Source organism: Psammomys obesus, unplaced genomic scaffold (genome assembly GCF_907164565.1).
Source record: "Psammomys obesus unplaced genomic scaffold, mPsaObe1.curated_primary_1811, whole genome shotgun sequence".
Lineage (NCBI taxonomy): Eukaryota > Metazoa > Chordata > Mammalia > Rodentia > Muridae > Psammomys > Psammomys obesus.
Genome location: NW_026596046.1, coordinates 17,873,662 through 17,888,783, shown reverse-complemented (window position 1 = coordinate 17,888,783; position 15,122 = coordinate 17,873,662). Strand labels below are relative to the sequence as shown.

Sequence of the window (15,122 nt, the reverse complement as noted above, 5' to 3'; positions counted from 1 at the left end):
GGGGCACAGAGTGACGGTTGACTTACCCAGAAGACAGTTCTTTGAGAAAAGGCTTAACCTAGCTAGCAATAGAGGGAAACAGGAACGAAGTAGAATTTTGTTGTGAAGGAAAGACTAAACTCCTCCCAACACTCATCCTTTAGTCTCTTTCAGACTCTCATTTAAGAATCCCAGACTTCATCCTCTACATTTTCTCTCCTCTCATTATCTTTATCTAATTGCCTGCATTTTCATTTATCTTGAGCCCTTTACAGAAACATCAGTTTTAAGCAGATTATGGAGCTCATTTTGAGCAGACTAGGAGACTCGTGGTATTGGGACTCCAAGGAGTAGCCTCTGGTATGGGACATTCACCCTCCGACCTAGGACAGCTGAGCTCCCAGCTGGCTAGTGGGTGGCTGGGAGAGGTAGGGAGGAACCTGTGGAAGGCAAGCCTGTGGGCATCTGATGGATCTGGGATTCTGCTTTGCAGCCTGAAGAGTAAGGATGGCAACGAACAAGGGCCCAACCCTGCTGGATGGAGACCTCCCTGTAAGTAACCTGGGCTCGTGGGAGTCGGGGAATGGGCAACTAAGGGAGGGTGAGTGAGCAGAGAGGGAGAGTCAGAGGACTTCAAGAAGATACCTACCTTATGCTCCGGAATCACTCACTCTGTCTTGGTCATTCCCGCTCTTGCCACCATTAACAGGGTTATTTGGGAGAACTGGGGAAAAGAGAAGATGGATATAGAGATCTAAGAGCCTTGGAGAAAAGGATAGGAATGCTGGCCAGGGGCTAAAAGGGGAAGGAGGAAAAGAAACCACCATGTCCTAAATCCACAAGTACATTTAAGGTGAACCCCATCGCTGTATGGGTTTGAATCATGCTGTTCCATATCATCCACCACAAGTCCTCAAGTCCACCGCCCAGGAGAGCATGCTTGCTGTGCAAAGCCCGTGCACTCTGTGGCTTTGGCTTCTGCCTATGACCATCACCTGCAGTGCACAGTCTGCGCTGCCATGCGTGGGAATGAACTGGACGTTCAGTGTGTCCAGAGTTTACCTTTGGCCTGGTTTTCACCATGATTTTAAAGAATTCTGATACTTTTATGTGTGCTTGATATCTTTTGCCAAGGCCTCTCTGATTTGGGCACCATTCAGATAATGAAATTCAGATGTATGACCCATTCAAAATTAGGCTTTCCTTAACCTCCGCACTGGGGATGGCTGCCTTCTCTTCTACTGAGTCATAAGAGAGGTGTAAACGGGTCACAAGAACCCTTAAGCCTTCTTAACAGTGAATGGTTTCTTCCATTTCCAGGTTCTCCTTTAGCTTTGTCCAAAACAACCCTTGAAAGTTCACTGTCCAAAATTTCATTAAAGAGAATGTTTCCTCACGTAGTTCCAATCCCTTTCTCCTTCTGACAGCTGCCTCACTTGTGGGATGAAAAGCTAAAACAGCATGGCCTGCTTTGTCCCAGGACCTAAGCAGAGCTCCTTGATGGCCCTGCTAACTCGACCTCCTGCAAGTATGTCGCAGGGTGCATCTAAAGTCATACAGAGCTGGAGCAAATGGCTCAGCTCTGGAGAGGTGGTTCATGCTACCTTTTGTATAGAGAATTCTTAACATTCACAAGACTAGGCAAAAGAATACAAGGTCCCAGGTTTTTTTTTTTTTACTAATCTCAATGGCTATCTGCTTCATCCTCACCCATACATTGCCATGTCTTAGTTTGTTTGGAAGCAAATCTTATATTCCCTTTCAAATATGACTTGGAAACAGCCTAACATGGTGGCACATGCCTATAATCTCAGAATTTGGGAGGTAGAGGCAGGAAAAATGTGTTGAAGGCCAGTGTTGGTTATATAATGAGTTAAGGCCAGTCTGGACTAGATGAGACCAGATTTCAAAAGCATACGCGCACGCGCGCGCGCACACACACACACACACAATCAAGCCTGACAGGAACCCTGCTGCTTGCTATCTTATGATCTTGGATAAGTTGTATCTCATCTCTGAATCTCAAGTACGTCAACAGCAAACTACTGTAAGATTTTAGATAGAGCACGCAGACCAGTGTCCTGGAGCATAATGGCCTCCACCAAATGTTGCTTCCTCCTACATGACGAGAATCACTCACTCAAAGACTGGGCTTTTTCTAGTTTCTAAAATTTAATTATGTAACTGCTGACCAAACAAAATGCTTTGATAAGAGTATAGCATCCCAATAAGAAGAGACGATCTCACTACAGCCACAGCCTCAGACTCACTGGAGCACCAACTGAAAACAGAGTGTTGTATTTTAAAAAACGCCATGCCAGAGTTTAGAGTGTCAAGGGGAAAGGGTTACAAATCTATTGTATGATTTATAATCTAAGATAGAAACTGGCTGGGCGGTGGTGACAAATGCCTCTAATCCCAGCACTCAGAAGGCAGAGGCAGACAGCTGTCTATGAGTTCAAGGCCAGCCTGGTCTACACAGTGAGTTCTAGGACAGCTAGAGCTACATAGTGAAACCCTGTCTCGAAACTCCGTCCTCAAAACAGCTTAACTTAGACATTTCACAAGGTGCAGCCCCATGTATGGCTCATTTCTCCAGGGTTAGGCTTTCAGACAGGCACTAGGGAAATAGAAGACATTCTACTGGGAGGAAGAAAAAAAAAAAAGAAGAAGCATACACCTAATCAGAGAAGGGTGGCAGATGTAGAGACAGCCCAGGGACAGATCCAGCCATGATGGAGGAGTGTCACCATGATGACACATGCTTATAATGCTAGCACTTGGGAGGTGGCGACAGTAGGATCAGTAGTCCAAGGTCATCCTTAGCTATGTAGTGAGTTCAAAGCCAGTCAGGGCTACATGAAATGCACATCACCTGTCTTACAGAGGAGGTGATAGTGAGAGAGTAATATTCTACCAAGCAGAAAGGGATGTGGGAGGGAAGGAGAGCCTATTTGGCAGTGGTCCAGTGTCTCAGAGAGCCCATGAAAAGGTTTAGAAGAAGCTACCAGTTGAAGGTGGATTAAAACTCACAAGAGATACACTAACTTGCTCTCTGCAGTTAAGAGGGGTGAGCTGGGGAGGGGGGAGACTTGTCTTGGTCCCCAGAGAACACAGATTGCTTCAGAAGGCACGGCACGCTGGCTGTCATTTTCCCTGTGGGCTTCCTCATGGTCTCATGACTGGGCCATTTGGAGGCACCTTGCTTCCTTAGACTTAGGTTGGCCTCACCAACGGCAATGCATGACCCTAGGCTACGGTCAGCTGGCAGGGTGGTTGAGTGGGGGCGGAGGATCTGACTCTTTCTTTGCTGACAGGAGCAGGAGAACGTGCTCCAGAGAGTCCTGCAGCTGCCTGTGGTGAGCGGCACCTGTGAGTGCTTCCAGAAGACCTACAACAGCACCAAGGAAGCGCACCCCCTGGTGGCCTCCGTGTGCAATGCCTATGAGAAGGGGTTACAGGGCGCCGGCAACCTGGCTGCCCGGAGCATGGAGCCGGTGGTCCGCCGGCTGTCCACCCAGTGTGAGTCCTCACAGAACTCCGTGGCGGCCTGCCTGCCCACTGATAGTCCCCACTTGGCTGCCTGTCTGCTTGTCAGTCAGTCTGTCTGATCATCTCACAACGTGTTTGTCCACCTCCCCGGCTACTTCCGTTGCTTGCCTATGTCCGACTTCCTGGTCCTCTCCTCCACAGACATGGAAGCCCAGGCTAAAGCTGTAGCTTCAGCTGTAGCCCAGGCTAAAAATGACAACCAAAGAATGTTCAGGGGGAAAGACGGGCAGATCTGTGTGAGCAGTGGTGGGAGTGGAGCCAGTAGGAGGACATTCAGCCACCCCAACTCCAGGTACAACAAAACCAGCAGTATCAAGAACCAGTAGCTAGCCTTCCGCTGCTGCTGATACCTGCTCCCGACAGATGGGGCAGCAGAGAGCTCCTGGAGGCAGAAACGAGGGTCCCTCCAGGTGAGCTTTGCCAGGCTCGCCCTGTCGCCATTATTTTGCCTCCATCTGAAAATACGGTCTCTGAGACTCAGTTCTTGGCAGGGCTGAGGGAATCTCAGCCGCACTGAGAAGTCTTCTACCGTCCTGATAGAGACTTGTGGTTATGTGAGAATTCTATCCCGCGATCAGGCGAGAAAGATTTAAAGGCTCTTATTTCGCATCCATGGTCACATAAATGGCCCTAGTTAAAGTCAGTGGGTGACAAGGCAAACCAAAATGACAGGAACATGAGAAACGGACATGGGGGTTGAAAAGGGTAGGAGGAGGGTATGAGAAGACGCAGGCATAAGAGTGAAAAAATGCTTTATATGTCTGTATAAAGTTGTTCAGGAAAAAAATCATTTAATTATTGCTAATATTTTTTAAATGTCACAGGCCCTAGGCTAGCCCTCCTGAAAGCCCTCATCTGTCCAATCAGAAGACAGCCAAAGTCTTCTGGGCTCTTTGTTGCTTGAAAGAAATATGAAAAATTTAAATACCCTTTAAATCTGTGCCTTCCGTGACCTTGACCACAGAGCCTGCATCCTCAGCTGACCCTGGGCAGTCTCCCCATGAACCGTCTGCATCCTCTACGGCTTGTCCCATTCCCCCAGGGCAGCGTCTTTTCTCTTCCTGTGGCTCCCATCAGCTCTCAGCCGTCTTGACAGTTGGGAGTTAAAGCTGGTTTTAGGGACAGTCTGGAGCTTCATAATCTCTAGGACTATGCAGGCCTGGTCCCATTGAGGCTGACGCCAAGGCTCCGGTGCCACCTTCCTCACTTCCTCACCTCCTCACATCTTTCCAGGACTTTGAACGGGGGGGGGGGGGGGGAGTCACAGGGTGATTCACAGCAATGCCATCACTGTCCCACTGCAAGTTTGCCCATCCAGCCACGGAACCACACAGGGGGGCAGCAGAGAGCTACTGCCGAAGGCCCTAGAGATTAATAGGGTCATGTGAGCCTAGACAGGAGGGACTTGCTAAAGCCATATGCTGGGCAGGTGCAGGTGCATGTGAGAAGCCTTGAGTGCGAGTCTCACCGACTCCAAAATGACCCTGCTCTCAAGGAATCATAAGTACACGAGGGCTAAATATAGTAAAGACTCTCTAGACCCCAGATGCCCCGGAAACAGCAGGGCTGGGATCAGTGGGTCCCAATGTACCTTCTTTGAGACCTTGTACCTTCTTTAAAGCCACTATTAGTTTCCTCGGGAGGGGACAGGGACCACCACAATATGGCCCTTCCCTTTCAGTCACGGCTGCCAATGAGCTGGCTTGCAGAGGCCTGGACCATCTGGAGGAAAAGATCCCAGCCCTCCAATACCCTCCAGAAAAGGTGAGTCCTCCCTCTTCCCTGGTGCTCCCTTTACTCTGCTGGGACCTCCTCTCGGGAAGGAGAACAGTCGATGCCGTGGCTGTGCAGTTTTCTGTGCTCAGGGGGTGAGCACTCTCTTAGGCAGGTGGAGACCCCTCTCCTTCTTTCTGTGGGGCCAGGGAGAGTCAAGTGTCTGGGATAGCAGGTTTATGCCTCCGACAAGTTCAGACAGACACTTTTCATGCCTCTCCAGGGGAAGGAAGGGCTCATCCCAACGTGGCTCTTCTGTAATTGCACAGCCTTCTGATACCATGCTACCATGGCCCTGGGATCTGGGACTGGATACAGCCCCACTCATTGGGATCTCAGGATTGTACATATGGCCTTGAAATTCAAGCCTTTATGGCCGTAAGAAGTCAGCTTCAATCTGGCGCTTTCTCAGACAACTAGGAATAGCGCTTCCTCAAGATCCCACTATATCACTCCTAGGCATATACCCAAAAGATTCTCAAGTACACAATAAGGACATTTGCTCAACCATGTTTGTAGCAGCCTTATTTGTAATAGCCAGAAGCTGGAAACAGCCCAGATGCCCCTCAGTGGAGGAATGGATGCACAAATTGTGGTATATCTACACAATGGAATATTACTCAGCAATAAAAAAACAAGGAAATCATGAAATTTGCAGGTAAATGGTGGGATCTGGAAAAGATCATCCTGAGTGAGCTATCTCAGCAGCAGAGGGATGCACACGGTATATACTCACTCATATAGACATATAATATAGGATAAACCTACTAAAATCTGTACACCTAAAGAAACTAATCAAGAGAGAGGACTCTTGCTAAAATGCTCAATTCCTACCCAGAAAGGCAAAGAGGCTGGACATCAGAAGAAGGAGAAAAGAGGGAACAAGTCAGGAGCCTGACACAGAGGACCTCTGAAAAGTTCTGCCCTGCAGACTATCAATGTAGATACTAAGACTTATGGGCAACCTTTGGGCAGAGTGCAGGGAATCTTAGGAAAGAAGTGGGAAACAGTAAGATCTGGAGAGGACAGGAACTCCACAAGGAGAGTAACAGAACCAAAAAATCTGAGCACAGGGGTCTTTCCTGAGACTGCTATTCCAACCAAGGACTATGCATGGAGATAACCTAAGATCCCTGCACAGATGTAGCCCATGGCAGTTCAGTATCCAAGTGGGTTCCATTGTGATAGGAACAGGGACTGTCTCTGATTGGCCTGCTCTTTAATTTCCTCCCCCTGAGGGGGAAGCAGCATTATCAGGCCACAGAAGAAGACAAGGCAGCCACTCCTGATGAGACCTAATTGACTAGGATCAGAAGGAGGGAAAAGAAATCCTCCCCTATCAGTGGACTTGGGGAGGGGCATGCATGCAGAGGGTGGAGGAAGGGAGGGATTGGGACTCGAGAAGGGAAGGAACCTCGTGGGGGGGATACAAAGTGAGTAAAGTGTAACTAATAAAGAAAAATAAAATAACAAACAAACAAACAAACAAACAAACAAAAAAAGAAGTCAGCTTTACCCTGGCCACACCTTTATCTGACTTTATCCGGTGCTGGCTTCAATAAGGCCTATGACCTCATATATTTTACTGACCAGTCACCAATTTGTCCTACAAGTCTCCCCTGTACCCTGTACCCTTGCCAACAGCCACCGCACAGGCTTCACGAAGCCCTCTCAGGTCATCCTCAGGAACAAGGCTTGCTACCCACATTGTGTAGCTGAGAAAACACAGCCTGAGGTGCGGGCCTGCCAGGCACACCCCCTCTGTGCTCCAGACATAGTCAATTTGTCTAGTCACAGAGGAGTTCCCAGGATCTCAGGAGGAAGAAAGCATATGTATATACAACTTGTGGGAGCCGTAGCTATCCATCGGTGAGAACAGCATGCCAAGGGAAAGACAGAGGGACAAAAGGGCTTCAGAAGAGAGGGCGCCTTGTGTGAATGAGGGTATCAGGATAGGGGCCAGCAGGGGCAGCTTTGGGGCTATTCTCACAGGCTGGGTCTTCACATAGTGTAGAGAAGCCAAGAGACCCAGGTGGCCAGCAAAGCATAGGTGGGGCCTTTGCTTTCCCACATATTCTGGGTGATCCCTGGGTCCATTATTATTATTATTATTATTATTATTATTATTATTATTATTATTATTTAGTTTGGATTTTTGAAGACAGGGTCTCACACTCAGCACAGGCTGATCTGGAACTCACTATTTAGCCAAACATAGTACCAAACTTATGGTGATCCTTCTGCCACAGCCATCCATCCCTGTATTACCAGTGAGTGCCACCATGCCTGGCCCTGGCCCTTTAAATGGGGCCCTCCAAAGGAGCTGGGCTCAGAGACTGTGAGGGACTCCACATGGCTGACCATCTCCCAACATTTCTCAGATCGCTTCTGAACTGAAAGGCACCATCTCTACCCGCCTTCGAAGTGCCAGGAACAGCATCAGCGTGCCCATCGCAAGCACCTCAGACAAGGTCCTGGGGGCCACTCTGGCCGGCTGCGAGCTTGCCTTGGAGATGGCCAAAGAGACAGCGGAATATGCTGCCAACACCCGAGTTGGCCGACTGGCCTCGGGAGGGGCTGACCTGGCTCTGGGCGGTATTGAGAAGGTGGTAGAGTTCCTCCTGCCACCAGATAAGGTGGAGTCAGGTATCTGCTCTTCAGGCTGGCTGGCTACCCTGGGAGTGCTGGGAGTTTAGCGCCGGAGAATCGGTGGGAGGCTACAGGTCCTTTTGGCCTTGCCCTGGGCTAGGGAATGCCCCTCAGAATCTTCAGAGGATTCCTAGTCCTTTTGTTCCCCCACCACAAAGGTAAGAGGGAGCGTGATCTTGGCATTGGCTATCACCAGTGGGGTCATGGTAGAAGTTGGGCAAGTGTTTTCCAGCCCAAAGCCCATTTTCTATTTGGGCTTGAAAAGGGTTTCCTTTTCAAAATGTTGTGTGTATGTGTGTTTTGACTGCATGTATGTGTTTACACTATGCATGTGACTGCTGCCTGCAAAAGCCAAGGAGGGAATTAGATCCCCTGGAGCCGGAGTTACAGATGGTTGAGGACCACCATATTGGTGCTGAGAATTGGACTCAGGTCCTCTACAAATGCTCTTAACTGCTGAGCTGTCTCTCCAGGCCTCTCGGTCCCTCTTTGATCTGTTTCCACCCTTATCTTTAGCCCCTTCTTCTGGACGGCAGCGGGCCCAGAAGGCTCCCAAGGCCAAGCCAAGCCTTGTGAGGAGGGTCAGCACACTGGCCAACACTCTCTCTCGACACACCATGCAGAGCACAGCCTGGGCCCTGAAGCAGGGCCACTCTCTGGCCATGTGGATCCCGGGTGTGGCCCCCCTGGTGAGTTCTGCCTGGCCCTGCTCTGTGGGTTTCCTGGTCCCTTCTGACTTGGAAATATCCTTCAAGAGGGCACCAGATAACATTATAGATGGTTGTGAGCCACTATGTGGTTGCTGGGACTTGAACTCAGGACCTCTGGAAGAGCAGACAGTGCTGTTAGCCACTGAGCCATCTCATCAGCCCCAGAAAAAAAAGGGAACTTAGTGAGAAACTAAATTGGAAAGAAAAAGAAAGGAGCAAAAAGTCAAGATTAAAGTCAGGTGTGTTAGTACATCCTAATAATCGCCACACTTAGGCAGAGGCAGAGGAAGAGACAGAGGCAGGAGGATTTCTTCAACTTTGAGATCAGCCTTGTCTATCAAGTGAGTTCCAGACTATCCAGAGCTGTATGGTGAGACCTCATTTCAAAAGACAACAACAAAAGATCCCCAAACAAACAAACAACTGGAAACAAATAAAGTTAGAACATGGGGTTGGGGTCTGGACCGGGCTGTAGATCAGTGGTACAGTACTTTCAGAGCATACGTGAAACCACATATCCACAGCACTACAAGAAGAGAAAGCTCAAAGTCAGCTTTCATTGGTTGATTTTTTTCTAGATAAGATCTAATTGTGTAGCCCAGGTTAGTCTTGAATTTGTGGCAATCCTCCTGTCTCAACCTTCCAAGTGTTGGGATTACAACTGTTTCCCGTCACACCTGGATGTGAGTGGTTCTTTTTCAAATTTTGTTTTCTTTATTATTACTCAGAGTGTCTTCTCCTGACTCCTTCTCAGATATGGTTGGATGGCATGTGTGCCAAGGTCAAAAGACAGCGCTCAGGAGTTGGTTCTCTTGGGAAGCAAGGCTGGAGGATCATTGCCAAGTTTTAAGTGCCAGCCTGGCCTACATAGTGAGTTCCAGCCATGAGACCTTGTCTCAAAATATTAAAATAAAAATAAAAAAGCACAGAAGTTAGGGGTGTAGCTTGAGCTTTGTATGGAAGGTCCCTGGATTCCATCCCAACACTAAAAAGGAAGGAGAATAGCTAAAATGAGGGTGTGTAAGGCTGTAAAAGTCAGAAGAGAGCCCCAGCCAGGGAAATACAGACTAAAGACACTTAGGAGAATCTTTTGGGATTTTGAAATAGATTGATCTGCTAAAGTTAGGTAGGGTGTGATTAAAAAAACAAAAACAAAAAACCAAAACAACAAACCACAGGGTTGTATACTAACAAGTGTGCCTTCAGTGATAAGCTTTTACTAATTAAAATTCTGGGGGAGAGGCTAGCTCGATGGCTCAGTGGTTAAGAAGACTTGTCCTTAGAGGACCCAGGTTTAGTTCCCAGTGCCCACCTGGTGACTCATAACCACCATAACTCTAGTTCAAGTGGAATCTGATGCTCTCTTCTGTCCTCCGTAGGCAGCAGGCACACAGGTGGTACACATGCACACACACACACACACACACACACACACACATATATATATATATGAGATGAAATAAAGAAATATTTTTTAAAAAACAACCCAAACCCTGTGGGGCCAGGCTTTGCTCACCACCCTGCCCTGCTCCAGTGACAAGGGTCTGCTGAGCCAGCTGTCTGTTGCTGTCCTCCCTCAGAACAGCCTGGCCCAGTGGGGTGCCTCAGCAGCCATGCAGGTGGTGTCCCGGAGGCAGAGTGAGGTCCGGGTGCCCTGGCTGCACAACTTAGCAGCCTCCCAAGATGAGAACCATGATGACCAGACGGACACAGAGGAAGAGGAGACAAACGACGAGGAGGAAGAAGCGGAATCAGAGGCAGAGGAGAACAACGTGCTCAGAGAGGTGCCCAAGAGAGTGAGAACTCAAGGCCTCACAGCCCATGGTGGGGGTGAGAAGTAGAGGAATAGGGTAGAATAAAGGACTCTGTCCCCAGGTTACCCCAAACCCACAGCCAACAAAGTATCACAGCATCACTCAGTGGGCCCCACAATATCCACAGGCGTGGGCAGGGCAGGGATCGTTGCTCCATTTTGCAGAAGAAAAGACTGGGGTTTAGAGAGAGGAAGTGATACTCTCAAGGCCATTACTCAGCTGGGAGCAGAACCAGGCTTAGTTCTCTCTCTCTCTCTCTCTCTCTCTCTCTCTCTCTCTCTCAATTTTGTGTCCACATTTTTTTTTTTTTCTCCAGCCGGGGCTTGTGGTTAGGGACAGGGTCAGAGGAGCTGATGTAGGGCAGGGGCTAACGGTTCTCTGGCCCACAGGTAACAGCCCTGCCCAATCCCAGAGGCCTCCTGGGTGGTGTAGTCCACACCATGCAGAAGACGCTCCAGAACACCATCTCAGCGGTGACTTGGGCACCTAAGGCTGTGCTGGGCACGGTGGGAAGGATCCTGCACCTCGCACCAGCCCAGGCTGTCTCCTCCACCAAAGGGAGGGCCATGTCCCTATCCGATGCCCTGAAGGGTGTTACGGATAATGTAGTAGACACTGTGGTACAGTATGTGCCGGTGAGTCCCTCCCCAGGGCTGCCTTCCTTCTCCCAAGATAGATTTGACCGAAGCAGATGTAGATACAGACTTTTTTATTTTTTATTTTTTGAGACCCTTCTCCGATCCTCAGTGCTCAAAACCTTCTTACATGCTGACCTTTCCCAGCCCAGAGCAGAGAAGTTCACAGCCCTGGCCTCAGACCTCTCCCTGCTTGTGCCTCCCACTTGATTCAGTAATTCAGTCTGTGAGTTCCTAGCAGCTCAGCCCTCCTGCTTCAGCACCTGGAGGAAAGGCCTGGCAGGTCCACACGCCACTGTCCAATAGGCTTTCAGGGCACCTTGATCTGTAGGCTGTGCATTCTAGAAACAGCAGCTGGCCCTATGTTAATTCTATCACCAATGGGGGGGGGGGGGGGCAAGAGACACTAATGCCATCCTTTTGGGAGTCCCTGAGGCCCTCTCCAATGGAAGTTACAGGTTGAGCAGGCTGAAGGAGAGCACGGTGGAAAAGAAGGTGACCCTAGAGCTGGCCAGGATTAAGGTTGCTCAATCATTGGCACCAAGAGATTGGCAGTTTACTTGTATTTGACGTGTGGAAACTTACTCGTATATCCACAAGTGGTAACAGGGAGGGGGTGCGGTATGCTTCAAGGAAGGGGACTCCTCCCACCGCCAGAGGCGATCAGAGTCCTTAGAACTTCAGGGCTCTGCCTGATGCCCCCCATCCAAAAGGCCTAGTCCTCAGTCTATGCCCTTGTGATGACAGCCCCCGAGGGAACTAGGCCAAAGGCCACAGAAGGGGCGGTGACTGCTAGGAGAGAGATTTCTAACAAGGGTGCCCGGCTGTCAGCTTCCTAGGCTGTCCCTGATGGAACCGGAGAGCGAATTCCGAGACATCGATAACCCGCCAGCAGAGGCCGAGCGCAAGGGGTCCGTGGCGCGGCCCGCCAGTCCGGAGTCCGCGCCGCGCCCGAGCCAGCCCCGCGGCAGCCTGCGCAGCGTGCGGGGTCTGAGCGCGCCCTCCTGCCCCGGCCTGGACGACAAAACGGAGACGTCGGCGCGTCCTGGCTTCCTGGCTACGCCCAGGGAGAAGCCTGCGCGCAGGGTCAGCGACAGCTTTTTCCGGCCCAGCGTCATGGAGCCTATCCTGGGCCGCGCGCAGTACAGCCAGCTGCGCAAGAAAAGCTGAACCGCCTGCGCCCCTGCTCGCCCCGGCGCCTTCCACCGGAGGGTCGCTTCTCCCCAAGGAAGCAGAAAACACACTTCCTAGTGGGCCTCTTCATCAGGGTGGCTGGCCCCTTGGGAGCCCTAGCCACAACCTCACGATGCTGTCGAGGCACACATCATTTCTAAAGCATCCTTTGGGGGTTTGACCATCACAGCCAGTTTTTAAGGGGCACCAGAGCAGCGGTCGACTCACGGGCAGAGGCTCTCATGGCTTTCTTTTAGACTATAAAAAAAGTGATTGCTTAATTGGATTTCTTGCTTCTTTAGCAAAATTTATGGCCAAATGACACCTGCCTGGTTCTAAAATTCAGATCCCTTCTCTGTGGACATGTATTTATTGCCAAAAAAGTAGTGGTCGGTTGACAGTTTCTTTTCTTTTTTTTTCCCTTGTCTTTCTCTCTCCTCCCTCCGTTCCTCTCTCTCTCTCTCTCTCTCTCTCTCTCTCTCTCTCTGTCTTCCTCCTCTTCCGACAATGTCTCCTTATGTAGCTCAGTGCTGGGAGATCCACTCACTTGCCGGCTCCCACTGAATGTCAGGAACTCTCAGTACATTTTTAGCGCTGAGCTCTGAGACCCTCTGATTACCTAGCTCTCTGCACACTGCTTTGAAAAGAAGAAGGAGGTGCCAAAGCCTTTGCATGTTTATTTAGATGACAGTTCCAGTTTCGGAGTCTCTCTCCCGTGCACATGTGAAGCCTCGGGCCTGTCCTTTATAAGCGCCAGCTTTTTCTCACTCAGACACACTTTCATTGCATCCCTCCTGCCTCCCACCTGGAATGGAGATACCCCAGAATGCTAGGAGCCAGCGATGCCCACTTTTTGCTTAATCCAGTGTGTACTATATAAAGCACATATCCATAGTCACTCTTCATTCCAAATCCCATTTTTGGAAATACCAATACTTGGTCAATCTCGGAAATTCATAAATATACTTGCAAGCATTCAAACATTGAAAAGTGTGTGTTTCCCTTTATGGATTTCTTGGTTCTCTCCCATAAAAACAGCCACAATTCGGTGGATCCTTCCCATTATAGACTACGCTTGAGTAAACACGTGTATAAACCACTGTTTCTGTGTGTACACCAGCTTTGAGTGGCATCCTCCCTGGCTTTTCCCACTCTGCACAACACATCAATTTTAAAATGGTCATTGCTTAAAAAAAAAAAAAAAAAAAAAAAAAAAAAAAGATTTGTTTATTTTACTTTATGTGAATGAATTTTTGCTCACATATGTATTTGCACCTTGTGTGTGCCTGGTTCCCATGGAGGTTAGAAGAGAGCGTCAGATCCCCCGGAACTGGAGCTCTTGATGGTTGTTAGCTGCCATGTGGGTGCTGGGAATCCAGCTGTGGTCCTCTGTAGGAGCAACAGGTGCTCTTAACTGCTGAGCCACCCTTTAGCCCCTCAACGATACATACACCCTATCCATCTTTTGTACCAATATCAGGGACCTACTTGCTCTTTAATTTAGCATGAGTAATTTGGTGTAGCTAGCTCCTTCATGATGAACTTTTAGGTTGTTTCCTTTTTTTCCCCTCCCTATGTAAACAGTAAGGCTGGGATGTAGCTCAGTGTTAGAACATATCCTTAACATGTGCAAAGCTCTGGGTTTGAGTCTCAGCAACGCACGCGTGCGCACACACACACAAACACACAAAATCTTATGCATATATGTGGAAATACGGATATATATATATCGACAAATTGTAATTTGTAACCATGACGTTCTTGATGAACTAATGAGATGTGCAATACTGGTGATTCCAGGTAGCTTTCCAAAGGAAACTATTTTATCCCATTATTGTCATCTGCTGCTATAGAAATATACACAAATCATTAGGACACATCTGTCACTTCTTTCAGGTATCTGTATATACAACATACACTGTTGGAGTCCCTCAGGCCCCTGAGGACCTCCTTGTCTCCTGCTATGGGGCACAGTAATGTTGACCTCTGGACTTGGGCAGAGCTTTGTTGTAATGAGTTCTATCCCCTGGAGTTTGAGGCTGCCAGACTTAGGGATGGGGAGCGGACAGGGTCACGCACATGTGAGCATGACTAGCACACCCCTCCTAAGTACACACCACACGCACAAATACTCTGGACCTGGTATGGGCCTGGCAAGAGGGGTCCTTAAACACTGGTATGCAGGACTGTGAAGACAAAACCCAGTCCACCTCTGGCAGGGTGCCATGGGCAGCTGCTGGAAAGTGAGAACAGGCCTGAATGTTCAGAAAGGAATGTAGGCTCATCCTGGGCCTCCCTATCTGTTCTGGGCATCCCTACCCACCCTGGACCTCCCTCATCTACCTGGGATATCTCCTACCCATGTAGATCTACCCACCCACCCTGAGAGTCTACCTACAACACTGTAACAGAGCAAAACAAATCACAAAGAGGCCTACCATATCTACAGAACATTTGTGTCTCCCCTTCTCTGAAGTGGCTGTCAAAACTTTTAAGTATTTTTCGCTCTGTAATTTACTTTCCTCGTTGATGCTTGGAAGTCCTGCACCTTTTTCCAGATACAAATCACTCATCAGCTGCACATGCCACACATATCTTCCTTTAATTTATGACTTATTTTTTCTTTATAATTTTTTTAATGAGTAGAAGTTCTTTTTTATTTTTTTATATTAATTACAGTTTATTCACTTTGTAACCCAGCTGGAGCCCCTCCTTCAGTCCCTCCCAATCCCACCCTTTCTCTCTCCTCTCCTCCCATGTCCCTCTCCAAGTCCACTGATAGGGGAGGTCCACCTCACCTTCCATCTGAACCTAGCCTATCTCATCAGGACTGGCTG

The 15,122-nt window shown here is 49.0% G+C and overlaps 1 protein-coding gene across 1 annotated transcript; it reads left to right on the top strand.

Annotated features, from left to right (window-relative positions):
- Positions 1-486: 486 nt before the first annotated feature.
- Positions 487-12,282, top strand: Plin1 (perilipin 1). Its single transcript, XM_055623375.1, has 8 exons — positions 487-531; positions 3,297-3,501; positions 5,213-5,295; positions 7,686-7,950; positions 8,470-8,642; positions 10,244-10,447; positions 10,867-11,112; positions 11,944-12,282. The coding sequence occupies exons 1-8, from the start codon at positions 487-489 to the stop codon at positions 12,280-12,282; spliced, it is 1,560 nt and encodes a 519-aa protein (XP_055479350.1).
- The last annotated feature ends 2,840 nt before the right edge of the window (positions 12,283-15,122 follow it).

What these genes read in the sequence shown, in the direction of transcription:
- Plin1 (XM_055623375.1), top strand. Translation starts at nt 487, where the DNA reads ATGGCAACGAACAAGGGCCCAACCCTGCTGGATGGAGACCTCCCT. An exon ending in CCGCCGGCTGTCCACCCAGT is followed by an intron (nt 3,502 to 5,212) that starts GTGAGTCCTCAC and finishes CTTCCCTTTCAG; the next exon opens with TCACGGCTGCCAATGAGCTG. An exon ending in CTGTGGTACAGTATGTGCCG is followed by an intron (nt 11,113 to 11,943) that starts GTGAGTCCCTCC and finishes CCCGGCTGTCAG; the next exon opens with CTTCCTAGGCTGTCCCTGAT.